We start from the raw sequence: 27,970 nt of genomic DNA on the forward strand, positions 1-27,970 counted from the left end.
TAATGATTAAATTATACATTTTGTCCGGGTGAATTTTGAACAAATTTTTGAAGGTTTACTAAATGGCCCCTGGCCTTGGAAATGACTTAATTGTGCCTTGTCAAGTGATTTGAAGACCAAATTTTTGATATTTTGGCCTGCAGGGGTGAAATCGCCCCTGTCCCTCTCCCAGGGACCAGGGCGAAAATGACATTTAGTGCATATTGGTTATTGACTTGTTTAAATTGTTTTGTGCAGGGTCTCCAGGAGGACAAATCGAACATGGATTAAAGATTTTGAAGATTTTAAAGACCCAAAATGACAAGTTTTTTTAAGTTTAAGACCAAATCGCTCCTGTCCTTCACTGAAAGACCAGGGCGAAATGGTTTTCTTAGGTCATTTTGGGCCTTGGTTGATCGAAATGGAGCATCAAGGACACAATGAAAGATGAAGTGAACGTAATTGAATATCCAGACTTCGTCGTTGGCAATGAAAGATTGAAGATTTGACCCTAAGGAACAAAATCGCTCCTGTCCCTCACTGAAGAACCAGAGCTTGTTTTTCAAAGTTACACTGTCCTTGCAGGGCCAAGACAATTTTTTGATTGGAAGAGATCAAGGAGGGCATGTTTTGTCTGAATATAATTTGAGCAACTAACTAGCAAGGAAAATCAACCCAAATGGCAAAATCGCTCCTGTCCTTGACCAAGGGACCAGAGCTTGAATTCTAAACTTGCGTTGTCCACACAAGATTTAAGTGATTTCGCGATTTAAGGAGGTCAAGAGAAGAATACTTTGTTCATTGAATATAACTTGAGCCGTCTACGAAGTTGAAAATCAACGCAAGTTGCAATAGGCGCTCCTGTCCTTGACCAAGGGACCAAGGCGAATTTCAAAGGCGCTCCTGTCCCTCTCCTAGGGACCAGAGCGATTTTCTCAAGAGACAAGTTTTTGGCCAAGGTAAAGCGAATTTCAAGCTTGAGATGAAGGAAAGAGGGCACAATCAACCCGTTGAAGATAATTTTGAAGGTTGCAAAATGCAAAGTGAGCCCATAATGGCCAAGGCGCTCCTGTCCCTCTCCAAGGGACCAGAGCGATTTCCTCATAAGGCAAATTTCCCTCAAAGTTAAAACGAATTTCATGCTGGGATGAGTAAAGGAAGGCCTAATCGCTCCATTGAAGATAGTTTTGAAAGTTGGCGAAACACAAGTGAGATTATAAATGCAAGATCGCCACTGTCCCTCTCCAAGGGACCAGGGCGAAATATAGATTGTCCAACCTCCCTCTCCGAATTTGGACAAGTCCGAGCCTAGACACATGATGGCAATGATATTCGGAATGCCTCAAAGAAAAACGAAGTTGCAATGACCACAAGCATTTGATAAAATTGGCTAAGGCACTCCTGTCCCTCTCCTAGGGACCAGAGCGAAATCTTCAAATTTGGTTGATTGCCTAACATTTTGAAGTGCTATTGTCGTTTACAAGACTCGAGATGGGATAAGGAACAATGTTTTACGCCTTGAAGAGAATTTGATGTTGATATGATTAAGGATTTGTGCCATGGACTAAAATTCGCTCCTGTCCTTCACTGGAGGACCAGGGCGATTTCTATAAAATCAAGCATCTCCCTCCAGAATCACGCCAAGGCAAGGTTTTACGAAATGAGAAACGCCTTTTAGAAAACGATGGACAAGGAAACATCCTTAAGAATTGACAATTTTTGGCTCAAGTATAAAATTCGCTCCTGTCCTTCACTGGAGGACCAGGGCGAAAATCCCTAGAAGGGCTCGTTTTGTCTTGAGAGGGCGAATTGAACATGCATTAAGCGAACAATAGAGATCATTGATTGCCTCACATCATAAATTGACAATTTGGAAAACGAGGATCAAGGGCAAAAAGATGAAATTGCTCCTGTCCCTCACCAAGGGACCAGGGCGAAAGTGGTTCTAAAGAGCATTCATTCAAAAAATTGAATAGATCAAACTCAAAGTCACGAATGAAAACCCCATTTTGGACGTAAAGGAAGAAATTTCGAACGTAAAAGGCAAGAAGTATGAGGTCTAGTATAAAATCGCTCCTGTCCTTCAGTCAAGGACCAGGGCGAAATTGCTTTAAAACAAGTTCCTTCCAAAGATGAAATAAATTAAAACCCAAATGCCAAGCAAGAATGCTATTTTGACATCCAGGATGAGACTTGGAACGTGAGAAGCGAGAGATACAAGACCAAAATGAAGGGGCGCTCCTGTCCCTCTCCAAGGGACCGGAGCGATCTTGTTACTATCCATTATTTTCCATGCTTGGGCGCCAATATCATTTCAAGTTGCATTAAATGCCAAGTTCGATAAAACTTTGAAACATTTTGAAATTAAATTGACATTTAATAAGTACGCATGGTATTTAATAATTAATTTTAGCCTTTTAAAAAAAAATCGAAATTTAATTGCAAAGGCATTTAATTAATTAATTAAATTATTAAATGAAAGGAGTGCGCTTGGGGTTTTATTTTAAATATTTTATAAAGGTCAGCCTCCTTTTTATTTAATTTTGTTTATTATTTGCTTCATTTCCACCAAGTCGGCCTATGGGAGAGTATAATGGTGAGCGCCTATATAAGAAAGGTATTATGAAACATTTTGATCCATCATTCAACCATTGTTTAAGTGCGATTTGGAGAAGCAATAGAAGGAGCGAAATCTTGATCCCCATCATAGAGGTGCGAATCTTGATCCAAGGAGAGGAGCGAAATCTCATCCAAGGAGAAGTGCGAATTTCAATCCAAGAGGGAGTGCGAACTTTGTTGGAGGTGGAGCGAATTGTTCCTCAAGACGTTGAAGACCCACAAGGTGGTGAAGTTGATGAAGGAGGCGCCTTTGCTAGAAGATTTCGATCTTCATTTTGCCTAGCAAATTCCTTATTTTTTGCATCTTTTTTTTTGGAGTTAGTTCTCCAAGAGAGGTATGGTGAAGATCTTCCTAGCCCAATTTTGAAATTTTGAAATTTTGAATTTCCAATTGCATAATCGTCGTATTTAGGAAATGATAATTCAAAGATTTATCATGAAGTTTCCTAAATTTAAAGCTTAAACTTAATCTATATTTTTACGTTCCAAGGTATGTTGCTCATTATGACATGTTGTGTAGGTGTCGAGATGGCGACCCCAAAGCCAGGAGCATCCACCAGCCGTCCAGCCCTCATGAAGGAAGATCAAAGGAATGAAGAAATGGAGACCAAGATCGTGTCAAAATGGAGCAACATTGGAGATACCAACTTGGGAAACTTCAGTGTGAAGAAGTTTCGAGAGGTCCCTTACATTGGAAAGCCATCACCTGTCGCAAGGAGAATAATTGAGAGTGGCATCATCAAGGCGGCCGGCTTCTCTCCTGCAATCCAGTGCCATGAGCTGATGATCGAGTGTGCTCGCCATTATGACCCACAGTCAAGATCGATCGGGTCCAAGGAAGGAAACACTTTGGCTTATCTTTCAGATGAGGCTATCAGTGAGGCTCTCCATCTGCCAGAACATAAAGACATGATTTACAAAAGCTTGGAAGGAGCTAGATCCATGTACGAAGATGATCCAGATACTTGCTTGAGCATCATCAACAAGAATTGGTTACTCAAAAGTCGTCCTCGCCTGAGCAAGATTCCCAACACACCACATAGGATCGACTTCCAGGAGGAGTACAGAGATTTGATAACCTTACTCAATCGAGTTACAGGGGCTCCTCAAGCCTTCTATTTTGAGAGGTGGATGTTCTTCTTCATCCAAGTGATAGTTCAAGGAAAAGGAACAATTCATTGGGCTAGAATTATTAGCCATTGCTTGGACGTACAGTTGAGAAGACTGAAGGCTACCAAGTCATTCCACATGAGCTCATACATCATATATGCCTTGATCAGGAGTTTTGAATATGCAGGACTACCTCACAGAGGATCGATTGGAAGAGGACCTGGAGAAGTCAGAGTTTGTGACTCTTATGTTCATTTGCATCATCCACCTGGGAGTAATTACAAGTTAGTCAATGATACCTTCACAATGAACATCACTAGGACACTGCAAGGCGGGATTCATAATCGGCTATCTCAGGAGGCACAAGAACTTGTAAAGAGGTATGGTGCTTGGTTTATCCAATTCCAGAAGTTTACATATATTAGAGTTCATGGGTGTCCTTCACCTCCATACATGCTGCCAAGGTATCCGACAGACCGGATAGTACTACTTGAGGTAACTAGGCAACTGGCAGCTTATGCGAAGGCATTCAGACACAGGCATGGAAATGGGATTCCTGTACCTATCATACTAGGAAATTCAGTTGAGGTATGTCCTAATGTTCCAGCTTTAGATGATGCAGAAAGGGAGTTGGCCTTATATTCATTTTCATTCTTTTCATTGAGAGAGAATTTTGATCCTTATGGGCATATAGAAGAGACAGTTGGTAGAAAATACAAGCATGAATGTCAGGTAGAAGACTTTTGGATGAATCTCTCAGATGATTTAGAGGTGAAAAGAAAGATGCATTCCAGATTGCCTTTGGATTTCATCAGGAAATGCAAAGTTTACAGAGTGGCCGATCAAACTCAGGACAGTGGCAGGCACCTCCAATCCTCTTATGATAGAGAGGACAAGGCAGTAAAGAGAGATTGGAATGAACCTGAGGTTGTGGACTTGAAGACCTTGATGGCTCCAGTTTTGTCCTGTACTCGCAGATGGGTTGATGTGCAACATCAAAAGTTGAGAGAGCAAAACATATCAATGACTTTTACTTTGGAGGAAAGGTCGGCAGAAGGAGCAAGCGTAAGTGAGGGCAATCCTCATCCTAGAAGCACAAGCGAAGGCAATCCTCACCCCAGAAGCGTAAGTGAAGGCAATCCCCATCATAGAGGTGCGAAGAGGAAGGAAAGACCTAAGAAAAGAGAATCTTCCAAGAAGAAGCAAGAGGCCAATCGAGATCGCTCATCCGGCTCGACAAGAGAAGAGGACACTTGAACTTGAGGAATCTATGGAGTCAATGGTTCAAAATGATAAACCTGAAGAAGGACACGCATCTCAACGTTCATCAAGTCAATCTCCCCAGGTCAATGAGCTACATGAAGACAAGGATGATGATGAAGCAACATCTCCTCTTCGGAAGGAAGAGTCACTACCTAAAGAAATACAAGTTAGAGAGACAAGGTCCGCCATTCCAGATTGGTTGAAGGAGAGATTAACAAGGGTAATTGTGATCGAAGACGAAGATAATGTGATTGATTTAGATAGCCTTGTTGGAGATTCTCAAGGAGTAACAGAAAAGAAGGCCACCAAAATGTCCAAGATGATCAGAGATGAAACAGGGTCCAGGAAGTTGCAGATAGCTACACCGGCAGTGGACAAGTATGAGGGTGAGATCCTTGCAGAAGAATATGATGTAGAAACCGTTGAGCTTGGTCCACTCACCACCGAGCAGGCATTGGATGAGGCAACTGATTCATTTGAGGCACTTAAAGATAAACTTAAGGAAGAGATGGAAAAGAGTAGAAAACTTGAGAGAGAGGTCGGTGCTTGGAGAGGCTACTTTAGCCACCTTAGTCAGCCTTTGGGACGTCAGGATCCAGCAGTATCTCCTGTGCAAGCACTTCCCCTCGAATCAGTTGGTGAAGCAGAGAAAGTTAAGAGCTTGGTCCAGCTTATGAGCTCTTGGATTGACAAATCCCATACAGTTGCTGTTGAGTTTGCAACAAGAATGATGCAGACCATTCATCGAGCTATCTAGGTCCTTGAGATCATCCACAACCTAATGATAACAGTAGCCGCCTTTGCTCATACTAAAGATGTTATCATTCCTGTCCTTCAAGTAATCAGGCAAACACCAAGAAAGATCTTAGCACAAGAAAAGATAATGGATGGAGGAGCTCATAATTTACCCCAGTGGTCTACTTTACTCCAGATGAAGGAAGTTCTCTTCGAGGACACCAGCACCAAATGCAATCAAGTAGAGGAGGTCATCCATCCAATCCAGGACAAGGTGTTTGGGGTTTTCTGTACTATTCTTGGCAGAAGGATCGAAGTTGAGACAGATGTGGATCTTCAAGAATTGGAGGAAAGGGTCAAGGTCATCTTTTGCAAAGATGAGAATGTGATTACAGATGAGCAAAGAGATCAAATGTTTGCTACTATGCTCCTGATTGAGAAAATTAAGGAACTCGAACCTGAATGGGACGCAGCTCTTCTCAAGGCCTTTGATCAGATTATTCACTTGGAGGAACGAATGAGGAATCTTCCTGAGATTCCTATTGCTGAGATTGAGGGAATCGTGTCCAGATTCATTGCATACGCTAAAAAGGAGCATTGGAAAGGGAATAAGGTTCTAGAAGAGAGGTTGTTATAGATGACATGGCACCTTAATTGTCATTGGTCTATGTTTCCTAGATTTTTGTGCCAAATTAAATATTTGGCTATGCATTTAATATTGTGCAATAAAAAGGGAACTTTTGTAATAAAACCCTAATTAGGGTTTAGGTGTCAAAATCTCAGCCATTGATCTTCTTTTGATCTGGGCTGTTCATTGTAATTGAGGATGTTATGTATACCCTCACTCATTTTCATTTTGTGATTAGAAATTAGAGATTAGAGAGAAAATAAGAAATAGTTAGAAGTTTAGAGCTTTTTGGAGAGAAGAAAGTTATTTTGTAGCAAGATTGAGTTTGAAGAAAGAATTCCAAACAATTGTTGTCTATTTTGGCTTTGAGATCAATAAAATATTGAAGTTATGGTGTTTTATTGCAATTCTTGTGGCTATCTTCATGGTTGTTTACTTTCTTGAATCATTCTCAGTCGAAGTAGTATTTAAGTTTGAAGCACTAAGTGTTGGGCTTGATCTTGGTGAGATTCACGTTCCAAACCACTAGCTTCTTACTGATTGTGGGAATGCCTTGTGTGGTCAACTGGAGAGACTTGAATTACTTAAACCTTCAATCGTCATTGAGCTTTGGATATGTGCCTTTGTGGTAGTGTCCATGATCCTTGATGAATTGAAAATCATTTGTTACCTTAGAAGATCGCATCAATTTCAATTGGGTTATTATTTCATGGCAATATTGAAATTGGTAGAATCTTGCCAAATCTAGCCTACATTAGGTCATTCATAGGATTAGATTAGAATTTATCCCTTGCAAACTCTACCTTTTGATCTTTTGAAGAACTTGTTAGTTTTAGGAAATTCCTGTTCCTGCAAATCGGAGGACGTAAGGCCCCTTGATGAAACAGCATTCACAACGACCACTGGTGCTTATCCACACATAGAGACCCTACATAAAAGAACATTGGAATCACCCTGATTGATCCTTTTTTGCGACATCTTCAGCAATCAGAGGCTTTATTCAAGAGAGGATAAGGTACCCTTGGGTATTTTATTCTGTGTATGATTGTGTACAAAATACACGTCAACAAGTATAAAATGGAAACTTTCTTTGTGGATACAATGGACTGAGGACGAATTAGAAACATGAATTGGAAAAGATCTGTGTGTTTCTAATTGCAGATTCGAATGTCATTACAAATACATTCTTCACTTCTTCATTCACACAAAAGTTCGAATTTTCTGAGCAAGTTAAGAGAAATATTGAGAGTTACTTTGCAGATTGAGGGTTATTCCAAAGAAGATTTTGTAGATTGGAGGCGTTGCAAGGTGATCTCTTGCAGGTTGAGCGAACGTTTTAAGGAATTTTAATTTATCAACCTCATTCTTATCAAGTATCTGCAGATTTTTGGAGTTGAACCAGCTGATAGAAGGCAGATTAGTCAAAACTTCTGAGTTTTCTTGAAATTCCTTCTATCTTCTTGCCTTATTCTCATTCATTTGAAGGTGAAGTTGGTTTTAAATACAGATTTATTACATTTTCTGAGGTGATTTTTGTGGATTTAAATTTTCAATAAGAAAGATCATTTTTGGACTAAATGGGATGAGGGTTTTCAAAGTTATAAAACCTGGTTTTTGGATTGCAATCATAAATGTCCCTAGAGTGGGGAGTTTACATGTGAAAATTTTATTTTCATGACTAAGTATGAAAGTGAAGTAAAAGCTCCAAGCACTTAGCCACTCACAACTTCGAATTTTTTATCTAAGTTCTGATTTCTAACTTAAGCTTCATGTTTATTCGCAGATTTCAGGCACGATGAAGTTCCAAGTAGACAAGGATGCTCCTCCTGAATCGAGAATGAACTCAAAATGGAAGAATATCAGCGATACCAACCTCGGGCATATCAATATGAGGGAGTTCAAGAAGCAGATGTTCGGCTTAGATAACCTTGAGCCTACCGTGACCGCGTGAAAGATGATGAAGAGTGGTATCGTGCATGCTGCCCACTTTCTCCCTACCATGCAGTGCACAGACTTGGTAGCTGAATGCACTAGGCACTACAACCCTGTCACCAGGGATGTTGTCGCACCAGATGGAAGAGTGTTGGCAAACATCAGTGATGAGGCCATAAGGGAAGCTTTCAGAATTCCAGAATATCATAATGCTATATATGTGACCAAGGATGAGGTTGATCGAATGTATCAAGATCATTTGGAGGAATACGACACTATCATTAATCATTCCTAGCTGAACAAACCAAGGAAGGGTGCCTCCAAACTACAGAGGAAGAGCTTGGTAAGGGCGTATTTCAAAGAGGATATTGGAGATATGATTGTCCTGATGAGCAAGATAATGGGTAATCCTCAAGGCGCTCCATTTGAACCTTGGATGTATTATTTCATAAACGAAATAATGAGCGGAGTCAAGATGATAGACTGGGCTTGACTGATAAGCAATAACTTAGACAACCAGCTGAGACATTTGGAGACGGATAGGACCTTTTACATGAGCTCATACTTGTTCTATTCCCTGGCTAGAACCTACAAAGACAAAGGCCTCACCTGTAGAGGGGAAGTAGGAAATAAAGAGAATCAATTTCCTATCTATGATTGTTATCCCCAACTACACATGGAAGAAAAGTTTCATTTCAAGAGGGTAAATGATACATTTCTGATGCACATCACACGAACATTGCAAGGTGGATTACATCAAAGACTCTCTCAAGAGTTTATGGACTTCATAAGCAAATTCAGGTATTGGTATATTCAATACCCGAAGTTCACCTATATCAGAATTCAGGGGTTTTCCAGATCTCCCTATTAGCTCCCAACCTGCCCTACAAACCAAGTTGTGCTACTAGAAGTTGTGAGGCAACTAGAGGGCTATATGACAGTTCAAATAGATAAGCAGAAGAAGGTAGGAACATCCTCTCTCACGATTGGAAATGGACTAGAGACGTGCCCGTCATCACAAGTCGTTGCCACTGCAGAGAAAGAGTTGGTTTGGTACCCTTTCTACCAGTACAAAGCAAGAAAGAACTTTGATCCATTCCATAAGATGAAAAGGGTAGAAGGGATGACAGTCGAGCACAAAGCTGATTTGGAAGATTATTGGACTAACGCAACCGATAGTTTCTAAATCAGGAGAAGATTTTGGTCAAGGATTCCCTTGAGCATGGTGAGAGCAACGGAAGTATTCAGAGTCTTCTGATCAAATAGAAGACAGTCCTGAGCTTCAGCAGTCGGGCTTTGAGAAGATGAGGAATGAGCCACTGGCCTTGGTTGATTGGTCAGAAGGAGAGAAGTCGGATTTGACAGACCTCATGAGATCAATAGTTTGTAAATCAAGAGAAGATTTTGGTCAAGGATTCCCTTGAGCATGGTGAGAGCAACGGAAGTATTCAGAGTTTTCTGATCAAATAGAAGATAGTCCTGAGCTTCAGTAGTCGGGCTTTGAGAAGATGAGGAATGAGCCACTGGCCTTGGTTGATTGGTCAGAAGGAGAGAAGTCGGATTTGGCAGACCTCATGAGATCAGTGGTCGAATACTCCAAGTGGTGGATATCTGAAAAGACGAAACAATTGAAGTCCAAAGGTGTTGCCCTGACTTATGATTTAATGGGAATAGATGACTCTCTGTCCTCCAACCCTTGTATCTCTGCAGGCAATGCTCGTAATCCAGAGAGTATTGGGTCCCAGAAAAGGAAGGAATTAGTTGGAAGCTCTGGAAAGGCCAGCGGAAAGAAAGTTGTTGGGGAGACGTGAGTCCAACGAAGGTCATTCCATTCTGAATGCCGCATCTGTTGTGCCTGACCAAAATGCAGTTGAAGAGCAAGAGATGGACATAGATATGGGGAATAATGAAGCGAGAGTGCCTTCTCCTTCGATCAAAGAAATAATGAGAGAAGTTGTCCAAAGCCCGGACAAGGAACAAGTTTTAAATGCAGCCATAGAAGTTGAAGAGCCTGAGCCCCCAGTAGTTTTCCTTGATGGTATAGTTACTGGACCAGGAGGGACAGATGATGGATTTGATCAAAATACTGTGGAGCAATCAACCATTCCTGATTGGTTGAGAGAAAGGATAAGGGCTAAGGTTCCTAATGAAACCCATTCTGAAGAGAATACAGCAGCATTTCTGGCAAAGGTGAGTGAACCAGTCATTGTTAAGCCACCTAAGCCAGCTAGAAAATTCTCTTTGATTCAGAGGGATAGTGTAGGGTTTAGGACAGTTCAGATAGTTGTGCCAAAGGAAGGAAAAACTCGAGACAATATTGCCCCAAAGGATTATAAGATTACTATTGTAGAAATGGGTAAGCCTACTCCGGACCAAGAAGTCCAGTACTTTGACGACTCTTGCAATGCCCTCAAGGCAAAGCTAGCCAAGGAGAAGGAGAAAAGAAAGAAGGTTGAGGAAGAGAATCAGCAGTGGAGGAAATATGTTCTCCATCTAACTAGGCCACTCAACCATGAGATACCAGTCACCCCTCCGCAGCCTCTTCAGCAAGTCTCAATGAAAGATTACGAGGACATGAAGGGCACATTCACGCAAGCTAAGGAATGGATCTCAAATGCTTCGGCACGTGCTGACGTACTTGTAGAAAATTTAATATCAGCACATGAGTCGGCTTCTTCATTGGTCAACCGAATTCAAGACTTAGCTGCAAATTGGGAAGATGTTGAAGAAATCCAAGATGAAATACTTCCACAATTGAGGGTTATCCGAGGTCTGTCAAAATGAAGCTTGGTAGATGCAAGTGTCATACAGGTTGGGGATAGGTATGACTTTAACACTTGGTATTATGGTTTGGTCACCAGGATTGAAGTCCTGAAGAAATCAAAAACTAAGTGTTTTGAGACGGAGGTAAGTGTCAGAGATCTGGAAGAAGGAGGGTATACGAGAAAAACACCTGCAGGCAGAGAACTTGAGAGCCAGAATTCAATCGAGCTTTTTCAAAGACTCAGGGATGATTAATAAGGGCGATCTCTCAAGGATTGCAAGTTTTCTCCTCATTGACGAGAACTTTCTTGTCCAGGCAGTTGAGTTGGAAGGCATCCTCGCCACGTGTACTGATGATCTGGACATCGTCGACTTCCAGATTAGTAACCTGCCAAGTGTCACTATGGAATAGGTCAAGCTCATCGTGTCCAGATACATTGAATCTACAAAAGGGGAAACTGGACACTCACCTCAGTGACAATAGCAGTTGTGCCACTTGTCATGTTCTCATTCTTTATAACTTTCAATCTAGGCCCTTGATCACTGTTTGATCTCGATCGTTCATTATTTTTCTAAAAACTATATAAGGCTACCTCCTCTCATTTGGAGAGTGAGGTTTTTGATATATTGTTGTGTGACGGTCATTTTTTCAAATAATATATTGCATGTGTGCTTTCTCTTAAGGCTTTGTAATCTTTGTTGTTTGAGTGATTAGCATGGTTTCAATTTCCTCAACACATTAGTTAAAGTTAATTTAGATTTGCTTTCATGTTGTTAGGATTGAATGAAGGATTTGATAAGTGTTAATTGACGGTGTATCTCTGCTCATACTTTTGGTGAATGGATGATTTCCATTTCACTGTGCAAAGTTAGTTTGAGTCTATCCTCTGTGCCTGCCAACATTTTGATCATAAGCACAACCCGTTGAAGATTGCACCCGCTTTGTGTAGTTGTCCTCAGTGTGGCGAAGCAAAGTGCAGTTTCCCCGAAAGCACCCAGTTAATACCGTCTCCAGAGTCAGCTTTTTTAAACCCCATCTCTTTTTCCCTTTTTGAAAGTCTAAATCTCGAAAATCCAAAAAAAAGAGAGCCTGAAATCGATAAATCTATCTATCCAGAAGCTTGAAAAGACATTCATAAACGTAAGTCCCCCTTAAGATTTTTAGCAAACACTACCCAAGTAGCTATCCACTAAAGTCGCTTGTTCACACATATAGACCTTGGAATCAGCAGTGATTTTTCAGGAGAGGATAGAATACCTTCGGGTATCTTATTCTAATGTTTGGTAGATGATAAAACAGACACCAACATGAACCAAAAGAAGTATTATAAATACAAAAAAAAAGGCGAGTGCAAATCAAAGCATGTTCCTCCAAAAGTAAAAATCAAATGTTACTATTGTAAAGAAGTAGGACATGTACTTTAATTGTAAGAAGAGGGCACAAGATCTATAGAAGATAAACAAGATCAAAATGCTTATTTGGCTTAAGAAACAAATTGGGAAGAATATGCAAAAGATGAAGATCTTGCCCTAGTGATGAAGAATATCTATTTTAGACAAATTCAAAATTAAGGTTGGAGGCATTGGAGGAAGGAGGCTAAATAGAACCTCTCATCAACCACTAATGATGAGGTTGCCTCTTGTATTAGTGACATTTCATTTTATTTCATTCCATTATTTTGTGCAAGATAAAACATTGTAAACATTCTCCTACTAAGTTTGAAAACAGAAAAACATAGAGATCATTGATATTGTAAACAGTTGTATAGAAGAGCAGTTGGCTACAAGAGATTCTTTGACTTTTGACTGTTAGACTTCTTGGAAATGTGATCAGCCAATGATAAGTTCACTAGAAGTGAAAGCGAGATAAGTTCTCGTATGTAGATGATCATGTACAGCAAGATCCAAATAGCAGTATGTAGACATAAAAGTATGCATAGGCATGGGATTCTATTTTCATTTCATCGTATGTACTTTCTCCCTATGTTCACACTAACGAGGGTGTTAGGAAATTATGTTAGCATTCACGTGGGTTAGAATAATATTTATTGTTATGTTAAATAAAAGTGAGTTATACTAACAACTCACATAGCTATTCTAGGTGTGAAAAGAATTGGTTGGTATTGTATTTAGAATGTAGTGTGTGAGCATAAAAATGTGAGTGAGTTGTTAACACAACTCATGTAGAGATTTAGGAGTGAAAATAGGAGGAAGAGAATAAATGTTGTTGTGCATAGCTTCTAGTAATAGCTGCATGAGTTTATTTCCTCAAAGTTTCGGATCAAACTACATGATCCATCATCAGTAAGAAGAGAGCAAGACAAGAGAATAAAATAGTTAGATTGTTAGCAGACCAAGCCAGACAAAAAGGAGAGGGCAAGAGAGGGCACAAGAACCAAGGAGACAAGATAGAATAAATGTTGTTAAACAACCTACCTAGATTTAGTGTGAGAGTTTGGTGGAGTTGTTATAGGAGTTGGAAAGAATTTCATATATATGTAATTCGATCATTGAATAAGGTGTATGGAAAAGAAGAAGAATATTATTATGTGTGTAAAAGTTTATTTAGCTTCAATAGTTTCTGCCCATTTTTTTCACACAATTCCAATTTTAAAGGATGAATCTTGTGCTCCTAAATAGCTTCAACAATAAATCCCCATGAAAATTGCACATAATCAAAAAATCATTTGAATACACAAAATTTATTCTATAGCCATAAAGAAATGAAATCAAAATCCATCCATTGTATCATTTTTTTTTGAAAGCTTAACCAGTTCTTGCCTTCTTTTTTAAACATCCAGAAGATAATTTAGTTTGTATGTTTATATTTGTAGAGCACTAATTAAGATAAATCTCTAATTCCTAAAATCTTGCCTACCCTACTTACCTTTACTTCCAACAACACAAAAAAATTTAAAATAAATATTCTTGTAGCATGTAAAAGACTGTAATTTCTTAAGAGTTGATTTCCCCACATATAGTTCTTTATATTAGATGATATAAAAGGCCTGCACAAATCATAGGCCCCATGGATCAATCTAAATTCACTAACAATGGGAAAGCCCAATGGCCCTCTTTGGTTTAAGCTACTCAATTGACAAAAACGATGCAACTTTCTGGTATATATCAAATCCTATAACTATGCATATGCTTCTTACAATGAATCAGCCTCCTTGTGGAGATGACCAACGATCTCTATCACTCGCTAGAAATAACTTGTTAGCATTATAAATCTTTGCTCAGGAATTAATATGAAACTGCATACTATGTATTGTAATTTGCAACCAACATTAGAATGCAAGGAACAAGATCAGAAAGTTAAATTTAATTAATGCTATCAAGCTAAAGGAATCGTGTTAGAAGTAGAACACCAAATCATGCACAAATGAAAAGCTGCCCACTTATTCTCCTTGAAATGACATGGAAAGACTTGTACTCGAATGCATTTATACAAAATAAACATTGTAGACAGAACCAAATCAAAAGAACTTCAATTGAATGCTATAAAAATGATATGGCAACTTCTAAGACCTTCGATAAGATGAAAACATTGGTAGTCAGAAAATTTACCATTAGCCATGTCAATAGATTCAACATGCTCCTGAAGCTCCTCCAAAACTCCTGTAAAAGCAAACTAGTCTGTGTAAATTACTGACCTGTACATAGCACATCAAAGACCAAAAGAGAATATACAAATTGAGACAGATCTAAGTTACCTTCCAAATCTGCAATTGTGACACCTTGTGCCTCCAAAACTTCCTGAGGTATTTGCATAATGGCAGTGATCTCTTTCATCCGCTTAACCACATCTACTGTTTGTGCTTGTATAGCTTCCATAAACCATCTTCGATCTTCTTCACTGTGTGCCAAAGGTAAATACGTGTTACTCCTTTGCTTGCTTAATATCTCAAAACTTTGCCATATTTATTTTTATATTTTTGCCTTAAAGTGTTACTTGCTAGAACCATTCAACAGAGCAAATAAACTAGAGTGTCCTATCATTTTGGTGCTCCTAAACATCCCAGTTACAAGTATGAAAACAACTGCTATCATGGAATATTCAATTTTTCACAGCTATTAATCTTTCAAGATTTGCTAAAAGTCCTTGACTTTGTTCCAAGTTTCAAGCATGTTTTACTGATATGCATCATTAAAATTCCATAAAAGAATTAGAATCTCGATTTACCCTCTACTTGATATTTCAAATTCATATAAAGGAGACAGACACTCTTCATACTCCCAGATTCCATCAACAGAATAAAGTGCCATGGCGATTCTACTTAAACTTGGAATAGCTTCAAATGCAAACATTATCAATGCTACAAGATGATGATGTACAAGGACCCTTTGATTCAAAAGAATAAACAGCAATCTTTACATTCTAGAAAATCTCCTCTGACAGAAAGGCAAGCAGAGATTTATCCATTATTGGTTAGTTATAGCGTTCTTAAAAAATGTCCTCAGTCCAAAACACATGTTCACTTTTAAAGTTTTAACAGTTTAACTCATAACACCTTTAATCTGTCCCTTCTAAAACCTAGTACTAAACAAAATTCTTAGACTTTGCGCAGTAAATATATTAAAATTCACAATCTCAAGAAGCGAGAAAATGCTTCAGTGGTGACAAATATTTGTATACAACCTTGCACCTACATGCGTTACATTGAGGGAATTATTGCACCAATAGAAAGTTCACTTTGAAAACTTTCAACAGGTGGTCGCAATCAAAATTTGAGACCAGCTGGAATACATACACACACACACACACATATATAAGAAGGTGGAGATGTTTTGATTAAACCTTTGCATTGAATTTTTCAATCATTGATGCACTTGTTATGGGTTGTTTCATTTCAAAGATATATAGAGACTTCATACCTTTGTCGTTCCTCAGTAGCTCAGTGGTAGAGCAGTCGTCTGTTAACCATCAGCACCTAAACTTTTGTTGCTTAAAAAACCAGAAAATTTGGTGCAACTTGCAAAAGGTCACTCTTTAGTGTAGGTGGCAGATGGAGTGTTCAATGGCAGCAAAGATAGGATACGTTCAGCATTAACATCCAGGTGTCAACATTTCTCACATCTTCTGTCTGTCTATTTGTTTCCTTATTTCTTGTCTGTGTGCACATCTATAAAGTTTATATTGTAAATTGTAATTCTCATTAATATTATCCTACTCCCAAGAAAACATCCAGCCTAAAAAAACTAGTAAAGCCACACTAGAAAATGAATTGGATAGACTTGAAACAATGGAACATAACATGGGGCCTATCATGAACTCAAAATTCCTCGCTCATGATAGATATCATTTGCACAGTTAAAATATGTTGACAAGCAACAAATACATCTAAAAAACGCAATTCAAAGTTCAAACAATCGAGAACAGTATCAATGCCAAGCTCAAAAGGATTGACCAAGAAATAACACTTTAAATCAAAAGTTAATTTCATGCAAGCTAACTTCAAAACAATTAGACCTTAAACATCTCTAACTCAGAGAATCTCTTTGTGCCAATCTAGAGCAGTTTTCTGATAGTGCTCAAAATCCAAGAGATGTAACTAGCAATTCACTGTCAACGGGATTAAAACAATTAAGAACTTATCTTCATGAATCATGAAATCAACTAAATTTTCAAATTAGAATAAGAAAAAGCAAAGAGAGCCTTAGGCCTAATTATGGTAGGTTCATATAGAACAAGCAACACTTGAAAATGCATTGGATAAACTTCAAACAATGGAACATAACATGGGATTTATCTTAGACTCAGAATTCCTCACTTCAAGAAACTCAGCAACATGATAGATAAAGATAACATTTGCAACGGATTAAAAAATGTCAAAAAGCAGAAAATACATCTAAAAAATTCAATGCAAACAACAGAGGATAGTATCAATGCCAAGCTCAAAAGAATTGGCCAAGGAAAAACACACTTTAAAACAAAAGATAATGAAATGCAATCTCCATTCAGAACAATTAGACCTTAAACATATCTAACTTTTACAATCTCTTTATTCCAGACTACTATATCAGTTTTTTGGTAGCGCTCAAAATCCAAGAGACGTAACTAGCAGTTTACTATCAATAGGAAAAGAACAATTATAAAGCTACCTTACATAAAACATAAAATCAACAAAAATTTTAGATTAGAATAAGAATGGGCAAAGAGAGCCTTAGGCCTAATTATAGTAGATCTATACAAAACAGGCAAAGAAAATTCACTTAAAGATACCAAGTAGATCAAATTTTAGAAGCTGAGGAAAAGGTAGAGGTGATGAAAATAAAAAAAGATTGGTCTGAATTAAGGTGACCTCCCTTATTTTCTGATCTAGCCTCCTCCATAACCCTCCTGCATTTAGGGGAACAAGGTTTTAATTCCAGAGGATAGGGCAGAATTATATAAAATATTGTAAACCATGAAATGATCTATAATTAGCATAGATATTCCATGGCTAATTCATCAACACAAAATTTCCCTCACAAAAAGACATCTTGGTTAATGACTCCTAATTTTATTTTATTTAAATCAAGAAAACAATCAATTTGTGCCTACAAATGAGCTACTTAAGTTTTCCAAATAATGAAGAGGGTTGTATGGAAAAATAAATAAAACAAGAAACAACAGCAAACATACTAAAAACAGTAGTATGTGCGGCTCCCTCTCTGGGAAAGTTGATTTGATGTCTCACACATGGATTGACATGATGATCCGATTAGAAGTGGTAATAACAGTTGGAATCGGCGACACTTATGAAATGTCAAAATTTTTTACTGATAGGGATTTCTTGGACATCACATTCAAAATCTTACACAAAGATCGGCGAACATGTTAAGATGGGTGGCGGATGAAGTGAATTCTCCAAGGACAATGGGAAGTGCGATGGCATGATTAGTAGGGTGGCATGTCAAATCAATAATTCAGGACTGCAGATGGCCTATAAGAAGGCGAAGTTCGCCAGGTTAATATTGACAAAGAGCAAAGTGGTAGCATTCATGAGCATAATAACTTAGGGAGGAGGTGAATTGGCAGAGTGTAGGTGCTCTTAAAAATAAAAACATGGAGGCAAATTTCACAGCAACCACAAAAAAACAGCAGAAGGGTTTCAAGGGAGCTGTGAGCAAAGATAGAATGTCGAGGTTATTACGATTCAACGATGCAGAGGCAGTTAACATGGCATTGGAGGTCGTGGGACCTTTTTTCATAGAGAATTCATCAAGGTGGAAGGTGAATTTGGATATTATATCAATGGTTATAGCTTGGGGTCTGGAAATTGGTGAAGAAGCAGAAACGGTAAAGTGGGCAGCTACATCCATTTTTGATGATGCTTTGCTCGAGGGTTTGGACTCCATCTTGGAGTGGGCTGTGCCTGGGGTTGGATTGGACTACTCAGAAAGCTTTGAAGAGGCAAAGGATGCTAATGAATTTGGCATAGTTTCCTTTGTTCGATGGATTGGGAAGGTGGATAAGGAGGCCTATATTTTGGAAAGAGCACGAGCCTGGGAAAAACTCAAAGGGATAATTCTGTGTCATGAGAGGGAAGACAATGAGCTGACACGGGCATGACCGAAGGTGATTCCCAAAGGCAGGCGATCAGGGGTAAGGAAAAGAAGAGTGGTTGATGCAAGCTTCACAGATGACACTGGTTTTGTTTTTGTTTAGACTGAGTTGAAGGTTTTAAGACTATAGACATTACATATAAAGTGTCCTAAGATAGTTGTAGTTGGTTTTACAGTGCATAGTATAATATAGTGGCTTTTAGTTGGGTCAAATCTTATCTGCAAGATGCAATAGGGTTAGGGTGATTTTTGTTGCAGGGGGTAAGGGAATGTAGTTCACCCTGTGTGAAGGAGCGACAAAGCTTAACAAAGTGGGAAGGGTCTGATGTTAATGGTGTTTTTTATTTTTTGTCTAAGGGGTTTGGAATTTCAGTGATAAAGTATGTAAGGATAATATCCATAGTAGGGCTATTTTGCAGTCTGGAAGCCCTAATTTTCGTTGTAATCTCTATATTTTATAATGCAATAAAATACAAATTATTACCGACCAAAAAAAAAACATACTAAAAACAGCTATTAAAACATGGGATGTTTACCCTGATGAAACCCAAGGTGGGAAAGCTCTAGAAGGGCAAGGACCTTGCCTTCTATTGCCACTATCACCTCTGAAAATTTACAAGTTTCCAACCTTCTTTTGTCATCATCGCCTTTGCAAATTTATTAGCTTACTGCCTTCTCATTGCCTTCAAGAATACCAACGGTAACCCATACAACTAGCTGAAATGGGAGTGGTAACAAGTGGCAGGGAGGACAAAACATTCACTTGAAAATATCAGTATAAGTTTTTTGATTTGGCTTTGCGACGAGACAGTCACCATATTAAAAGACCTAATAACAACTATGCCTGAAATAAGGCAGCAGGCAGCCTCCTTGGTGGTATTCCTCTCTTGTACTTTTATCGACAATAATGGAATCCACTTTGAGCATAAGAAAATACACATTGAATTCCAGAAAGTAGAGATGGATGCACTTGGAAGAGCTCAACTGGATGAAAGCATTTGTCTATCCTTGCCAAGAATATTCAAGATGGTGAAGAGGAAGTGACAGCGATTGATATACACAAACCTGTCTTACTTTAGAGGTGCAGACTATTCAGTTAGATTCAATGGCAACGCCTGATAGATCACAAGTCCAGGAATTCATTAATAGAATGTTGAGGTTACAAGACACAAATCTTGCTACTACTGTTGTTGCACCAGGACCATCCAGAGTTGCTCTAGAGTAGCTATTTTCAGCTGCCTCTATTTATCAATAATCTACCCTTTGTGATTCCTTCTATTCATAGAGCTCCTATTTCGGAGGAGCTTCTATATCATTTATTCATGAGCATGTTATTTTTTTATTACAAAAACTGTATTTTTTATTGTAGTTATCCTTATTGGAAATCAATTTGAAGATTTTCAACTTTAGTTGATGTATTTCATAATGAATTTGTATTTAGGCTTGCTGTGGGTGCAAGAAAATATTCATGGCATAGGAACTTCAATTAGCTTTTTATTTATTTTTCATGCAAAATCTTGTAAAAAATTATGAATACATGTGCATTTGCACTTAGATTTTCAATAGAATTTGGTATGCCAAATTACTACTAAAATTGTGGTGTTCAAAGTATTTTGTATAATCTTGTGTGTGTGTGCTTAGGTAAATTAAAGTGCTTTGTTGAATGTGTAGACTTTGCCTTGCAGATTTCCGTAAAGTAGGTGATTGACAGTTTGTACTAATTCTTTGATTCTTTTTACTGAATTGCATGTCATTTGTTCAAATCAATTTAATACTTGTGTCAGACTCTGCTTTTTTATTTCTGCCTTTCGAAAGGTGTGAGTTTTTTGTCATTTAAGTTGTCCATATTAGGCAAAATCACAAAACCTTGTGAAGTACAAAGTGTCAAATCACCTTGTGCCCTACTCTGAGTGAAAAAAATATGGGTTTGTTTTAATTTTTATTAATGCTTTTGCTCAATACTAGTTCCAAGTCTTATTTTTAAATTTTCAGATCAGCAAAATATATCTTTCTTAACTCTTTCCAAAAGGGAGCTTCCCTTATGAATTCAAAGAAAGGTTTTTCCTTGCACACTGTTCCATTTTGTGTTGTATCATAAGGTACAAATTCAAATGCCATGTTATGCCCCTAACCCTGTAATGTGTATTGTGTTATGATTAGTCGGTTTGTGGCTACCTTAACTCTTAAAAAAAGTTACATAAATACTATTATAATCATATATATGTATTTAGGTAATCCTAAGAGTTATATTTAAATATCTAAGTTGACCTAGGTGGCATCCAAGGCATAAGTATGGTATATATAGGAGGTATGGGTTAGTTATTATCTAATGTTGAGTATTGATTCCTAATTTAAGACTATTGAGGGTATCCCCCTCAAAGTGGACAAGGAGGTTGCCCCCTTAAAGTGACATAGTATTATCAAGTATTTGCAGCATATTTCCTATTAAATTCATCTTGTGCAAGTTATTTCATAACATGCTAACAATATCACACCTTCCCTAGTAAGGGGCTTTTGACCCCTAAAAGCTTAGCAGCTCATGGGATGAAGGAACAATTCACCCAAGACTCCTTAGAATACCTCTTGGCTTTGCTTGACAACAGTCCTTTCAAACTCACCTATTGATTAGTTGCTCTCTTCTACTTGATGTTCTCCCCACTGTTGCAAAATTATATCTTTGTCCAGCTCTTCATAAACATCAAAAGCAGAGTCTTCGATGGAAGGCAACAAAATTGTTTCATCATCTAGTATTGACTAGCTGAGAATTAAGAGGAAAGTCTTAAATCAAAAGCATAAATTTGCTTCATCATCTACCATATAAAGCTCAAATGGATGCATAGTTTCAACATTCACGATAAAAACTCCACATATGGAGGCAGATCTAATTGAAACCATTAGCATCCACTTGTTCGAGACTCTCAAATAGACCATATCTAGTATATCTAGTAATTTTTATTCTTTTTGCTTAAGCTTTGTTTTTAATTTGTCCCCAAGTTGGGTTTGTGCTCAACTCTTTGCTGCCTTGCTTGATACATAGCTTCAGACACTTTTAAACTCTCTCGCACTTGGAGATGTATCTATGTATCCTTTGAATGAATTTTTCAGCTTTGTACATTTTTTAATCCACTTTTTCTTGTCCTCTTAATGGCTGTCCCAACATCAAATAAACAAGGAGTTAAGTAAACAAAATAAGTTTCAAAAGGAGATTTATTAGTAGAAAGATTAACTGGCCTATTGTATGAATGTTAGTTATGCTAAACTTTCAACCCAAGTCTTAGAATTTCTCCTGTTATACCCCTTCAAGAGTTGCAACAATGTTGCATTGACCACTTCAATCTATCCATCTATTTAAGGATGTAAAGGAGCTGACCTCTGCAACCTAGTATCCACCAACCACAATGTGGATCAAAACTTTCCCCAGAACATTGATGCCTATCTAAAATGATAACACTTGGTACACCAAAATGAACCCGTATGTTGGTGTAAAGCAAATATGTTGCATCACTTCCCTTGAAAGTCTTATTGGATGGAATGACAACATACATCTTGTAAAACCAGTGTACCTCAACCACCTCCTACAAAATCCATGGAGTGCATACATCTTACAATTCCCAGTACATCTTAAAATTCCCTTTCTTTGACCTGGGAAAGCCTTTTAAAAAATCTATAGAGATGCTCTCCCATAGTCAAGAAGGATCCAATAAATGTGTATATAATCCCACCTTTCTACTATTAGATTCAGTTGTGCCAAAAAAAACACATCTTTTATAAACTTGAATAAATCTTGCATGTTTAGGAAAAATTCATACCTTATGCCAATGTCCTTGCCACCAAAGTGACTATTTTTTAAAGAATGAATCTCCCTCATTTACTAAACTCTCCATCTTGAGACAAACAAAGATTCACAAACTTAATACAAAAATGTCCTTGAATATAATAGTCCTCCTTTGACTCAAAATTTGCATCCATTGCTCTTATTTTAAGGTGAAATATTTCTTCAAAATCTAGATCATTCTCATATCCTGCATTAGATGCCATGTGTACAAATGATTTGAGATGAATTAATGTACAATGATTAAATCAATGATAGCCTAGACAATAAATCAATCACCCTGTTTATCGTTCATTTTTAATACTTACAACCAAATTCAATTGGAAACCCATCCAATTACGGTCCAATGTGTACTGTAAATTGCATTAAGGGTTAAAAGGACCCATGTGGTTGATGGTCTCTTTCACCATTGGATAATGCTTCTACTTCTTAATTGTTTGAACAAGAGAATCCAATACCTTATCATATGTGCAATTATTCAAAATTGTCATTCAAAAAGCTCTAAAAAATATTAAACAAGCTTACCTATTTTCAATAGGTCAATGCCCATTGCATAGGCACCATCCTCCATTGCCACTTCAAATGGTAGGCTGCAAATTAGCTAATGACAAAAGTGGTGCATTGTTCATCTTTGCATCAATTCAATACATGCATTTTGCTAATTTCTGCATTAAGTACAGGACTTGCACTTTGCCATTGCCGGAATACAAGTTTTAAACAATTATGAAGCTCCCTATTTCAGTCACATAGGAAGATTTGGACCAATTCAAAAATACCTTCCACTTAAGCCAAATCAATGCTCCAAGCACTTTCTCCAATCACGTGCCCTAAATAGTCAGGCAATTGTAGTGCAAAATCACATTTCTTCTCCTTAAGCAGCAGGCTTGTTATCCTTCAAAACTTGCAATATTCGTTTCAAATGCATTAGATGCTCATCATAATTTTTTCTCGCAGCCAATATATCATTCATTTGTTTCAATGCCTCATTCATCAACCTCATGAAAATAAAAGGGGGGTATTGCACAACCAAAAGGAAGTGAGGATCCATAGTACCTGCCTACCCCGTCGTGCATTAGATGCTCATCATAATTTTTTCTCGTAGCCAATATATCATTCATTTGTTTCAATGCCTCATTCATCAACCTCATGAAAATAAAAGGGGGGTATTGCACAACCAAAACGAAGTGCAAGCCATCAATACATACCCTTCCTTCTTTTGAATGTTGATATCCACATAACCTCGTTGATTCTTACTATATAATACTTATATTTCAAATCTAAATTTGCAAAATACTTTTACTCAAATTTAAATACAAATCGTCAATTCATGGAAGAGAGTAGCTTTCTTGATGGTTATCTTATAGAGAGGCTTATAATCAATACAATTGGAAGGTCTAAGAGTAGTGTCTTTTTTATAGATGTTTGGTTGTCAATTCATTTTGTAAGATGTCCATGGAGACCTCAAAAATCCAGGTCAATTTTGTGTTATTCATTTTCATACCTTGCTTACTCTCTTTTGCCTTATGTAAGTTTTGTTTCTAGGAAAGCAAGTAGCTCCATCTTTCATTGATTGAAGTACTTAAGATTCAAGTTGAGAAGGAAATGAGTGGAGCATTCACCTTATTTACGAATCATTCTTCTTATTATTCAGATAAGAAAAAAAGGATCTAAAAGATCCTAACATCAAAAAGACCCTAACTTTGAAGGTTTCCATGTTTCCCTCAAATCGTGTAAAAGCAGTGCCTTTAAATTATCAAGTGTAGCAAAAAAGAATTTGAAACCTGAAGGAAATTAATATGTTAAACATTTCAAGCATAAAAGAGAACCCAAACACTGAAAGTTTTGCAGACCTGGATGGTTTCTTTCCTTGCCTATGTAGGCAGAATTTTGATATTTTCTTCTATGGAATAATTTAAGATTAATTTCTTCAAAAGGAAAAAGAAACAAAAAAAAAAATCAAGTTTAGTTATCAATGGAAGTGTTAAAATGACAAGATTTTTTATTTTCATAATTTATTCTGAAAACGTTTTATTTACCACATAAACATAGAAAACGATATTTTTGTGAGTTCAGCCTATGTTTAGTCATCTCGCAAAGTAGTTATTTACCTTCCAAGTAAGAGTTGAAGATCTACATAAATTTTAGTTGTTCTGTATTTCCATTTCACGATATAACCATAGGAGGTATCTGTATTAGTATAATGTATTCTATTCTAATATTCAGTATCAAAACATACAATTTACTCTTCATTATTATGAATTCTAGCAATATAGTTAAGTTTTCTCAAATAATATGGTTGATATTTTGGCCCTCGAGAAATTTACCCATAATCAGATCCCTCTTTTGAAAATATTAAATACATAAAAAATAGCCCAATTAGTGCCAACAATTAACCTATGAAGTATCCTCTGGACTCCATTTTGCTGAAAGTCAAACCTCAAATATTTTAACTATATATATTGCTATTTCATCATTACCAATGTTTTATAAGGGTTGTCAGTTATAGAAGTGAACAGTGCAGATTCTATATGGTATACAAATCATATCTTGGGACAATCCTTCGACAAGGATTAGTCAACCTTTGGGATTTCAAAAAGAAAGCAAACCCTCAGCATTGACCTGTATCAGTATTCCCGTCAGCTTCCAAATAATTCCTTAAATGGCTCCCCTTTTAAAAATAATTAAACAAGGATGAACTGGTTCAATCCTCATACACAATTAATTCCTACAAAAGCAGTACTTTTTGATATTCCCGTATACTATCTCTCCATCCTAGAAGACTCTCCGAGATTTCTTCATATTTTGGACAAACTTATTAGAATGTCCTTTGTGAACAGGAGGAAAGCAAAGTGATACAAAAAAAAGTAATATCACTCATAAGCTAGAAATATTCATTAAGCCTTGGGCCTCAGCTGGATTATGAATCCAAATACCAGATGTGATTAATCAAGTACTCAGGGCTAAAGTACTCGGGGCTAAAGTAATCTGGCAAATATTGGAATCGTATCCCATCCAAATGCTCTGTGGCAATCATTCCGATAGTACAAGAAGAAAACCCATATTTTAAGCCTCGACATGAAAGCCTATCAAATAGTTGCATAAACAATAGAATTGTTTCAAAACAAAAATGGTTACAAGACCTTGACTTACAACCTTTGGTGCTTGATCCAATCCTTTCAGACTTGAAACCTGGGCAGAACAGAGTTATCTTCAAAATCTCGCTGACTTTAATTTACAGTGGATTCTCCACACATTTGCAACATGCAAAATGGAATAACAACAAGATGTCATGAATCTTCATCATTATTTTCATCAGCCTTGTAAACATTTCTCTGACTAGTCTTTTATGTGGATTGCCCAAGAATAGTGGAGAGCTAGCCATTGGAAAAGCATATAATTCAACTTTGAAACAGATATCTGATCTATACATGTCTGAAGTCCCCCAGAACAAAGTGCAGCCAGCATATGGCATACTTCAAAGTTTGAATCAGATCTTTCTAATGACTGCCGCTACATAAAAAGCCACCCACAGCTGTGAATCTATAGTGAGAAGCTCAAAATGCATCCTTTTCCTAAAAGGCAGGGAACTCATAGGACTCTTGGAGACAGTTCCAATGGATAAAACTTCTTGATTCTACACACTTATAAGATGAAACTTTAAATTCTCCGCTTGATTAAAACTTACAGAAAAGAGCATCATCTCTAAAACCTGGCCCCTAGTGCTAATAATCATGTGGTAAATCAAGAATGCAAAGAACAAAGTGGCCTCTAGGCATAAACAAGCAAGCATACTGAAATGAAATAAACAAACACGAATACCAAAGCTTCTCAAGGAGATCAGAGCTATGGTAATTGAATCAATCAAGGCCAACTCTAAGTCAGAAGATGAAAGTAGATTATGTATAATGCTACCAAAAATAAAAACAATGGTTCATGTATGAGTATAATGATATCCTTTTCAAGTTTGAAAACTGATTTTATGATGGAAACTTCTCAGAAGTACCTGCTCCGAATGGGAACTAGGAGCAAAAGCCAACATATATAAGAAAGAAGCTGAAGCTGCTTTCTATGAGCCCAAATAGGAAGCTGTGAAGCAATACAAAGAAAAAACCTTGGATCATCACTCATAATCCACATCAGTGAGACAAAATTCAACTACCAACATGTGAACTTAGAAGAGATACTCCACGTACCCAAGGCCAGCAGACTCTAAGGAATAGAACAATTATCAATATGATATAATAATAAATGGTCAATATGAGGCCAATAGAAATAATATTTTTTGGTTTCATAAGATTTTTTTGTATCCCCAAACTGATAAAATTCCAAAAGGCATGGGACCACATCCAGACATATCGGATCATCTAGATATGGTATCCATATCATAGGTGTATCATGTTTGAATCTGACAACTGATACACAAGTGTGTGTCTGGGCAGGGAGAGGAAGTATCCGGCAAGTCTGCAGTTGAACAGAGAAGGTATTTAGGTGCGCCAAATAAATACTTGCAAGGAAAGGTTGCTCATCTACATGGATCCAAACCATATAAAGAAGGAAAAGAAAACAGATCACATTCTCTACAAGATGAACTGCAAGATACTACCACTTCAATTAAGTCACTCCCTTTTGTAAATGTTTCCATCTTTCTGATTGGTTTTTTCTTCAACATGCACACACCCTTCATGTGTTTGGCTTATCAGATGGCACACATCCTTATCCTTGTACATCAATTTTACCCACACCAATGAGGAGAGTAAAGCAATCAGTTTTGGGTGGCTACCTCTTTATTTTCTCTTCTGTTTGTAGGTGTTTCTTACTTGGGTGAAAACTGAGAAGCTTTGTCATCAAACCTAGAGTTTAAAAAACTCTAAAGTAATAGACCAAAAAATCAGGTTACATTTATATGCCACTTTCTAGTTCAATAGTACTGTTGCTCAATAAGGTAGCATAAAATAATAATACAACACCTGCAAAATTGAAATAGGGTGAAATAGACTTGTAAGGACAAGTGTGCCTGTCAGAAAAATGGAAACAAAAAAATACTCCCAAAACACTTGAATAACGTTGAGGTAATACATCACAGTGCTTTCAACCTTCTCATATGGAACTTCAGTCCATGTAAAATGACAACAACTTGTGAGAGAAACTGAATCATCTTCAAGTAACCAAAATCAATAAATAAAGAAAAACAGATCATATAGAATGATATTGTTCCTGTCAATAATTCCTATTTATTTGAACTTGACCGTGTCCATTCAATATCAAAGACAAATTAAAATGGTTTTTAACCATAGCTTTAGGACTTGAACTTGGCAGCCTAAAATTTTGCCTCATACTCATGACACGGCAAAAAACTTGGCACGAACTCAACAAAAAAATAACTTCATAATCACACAAAAATTAATAAATGCATTTAGAGATCATAATAGTCTAATTTGACAATAATTTGTCAAAATTTAGGCATTGCACATGTCATACAACGCTCAAACTCTCAAAAGATGAAATTTCATAGTTTCAAAGTCAAACAATACACTGTAAAACAACAAAATTATAAATAA

General features: G+C 37.3%; 1 protein-coding gene across 2 annotated transcripts in view; it reads right to left on the minus strand.

Annotated features, from left to right (window-relative positions):
• The window catches only part of LOC131028563 (uncharacterized), a 58,971-nt gene that overhangs the window by 29,001 nt on the left and 2,000 nt on the right, over positions 1 to 27,970 (minus strand). Inside the window, exons 2-4 of one of the 2 annotated variants that reach the window (XM_057958868.2) lie at positions 26,416 to 26,498; positions 14,746 to 14,888; positions 14,600 to 14,650 (exon numbers count right to left, since the gene is read on the minus strand). In XM_057958868.2, the coding sequence (XP_057814851.2) occupies positions 14,600 to 14,650; positions 14,746 to 14,888; positions 26,416 to 26,498 (277 nt within the window). The remainder of the gene's footprint in view (positions 1 to 14,599; positions 14,651 to 14,745; positions 14,889 to 26,415; positions 26,499 to 27,970) is intronic. The other variant, XM_057958869.2, reaches the window with a different exon arrangement.

Source organism: Cryptomeria japonica, chromosome 8, assembly GCF_030272615.1.
Source record: "Cryptomeria japonica chromosome 8, Sugi_1.0, whole genome shotgun sequence".
NCBI classification, from domain to species: domain Eukaryota; kingdom Viridiplantae; phylum Streptophyta; class Pinopsida; order Cupressales; family Cupressaceae; genus Cryptomeria; species Cryptomeria japonica.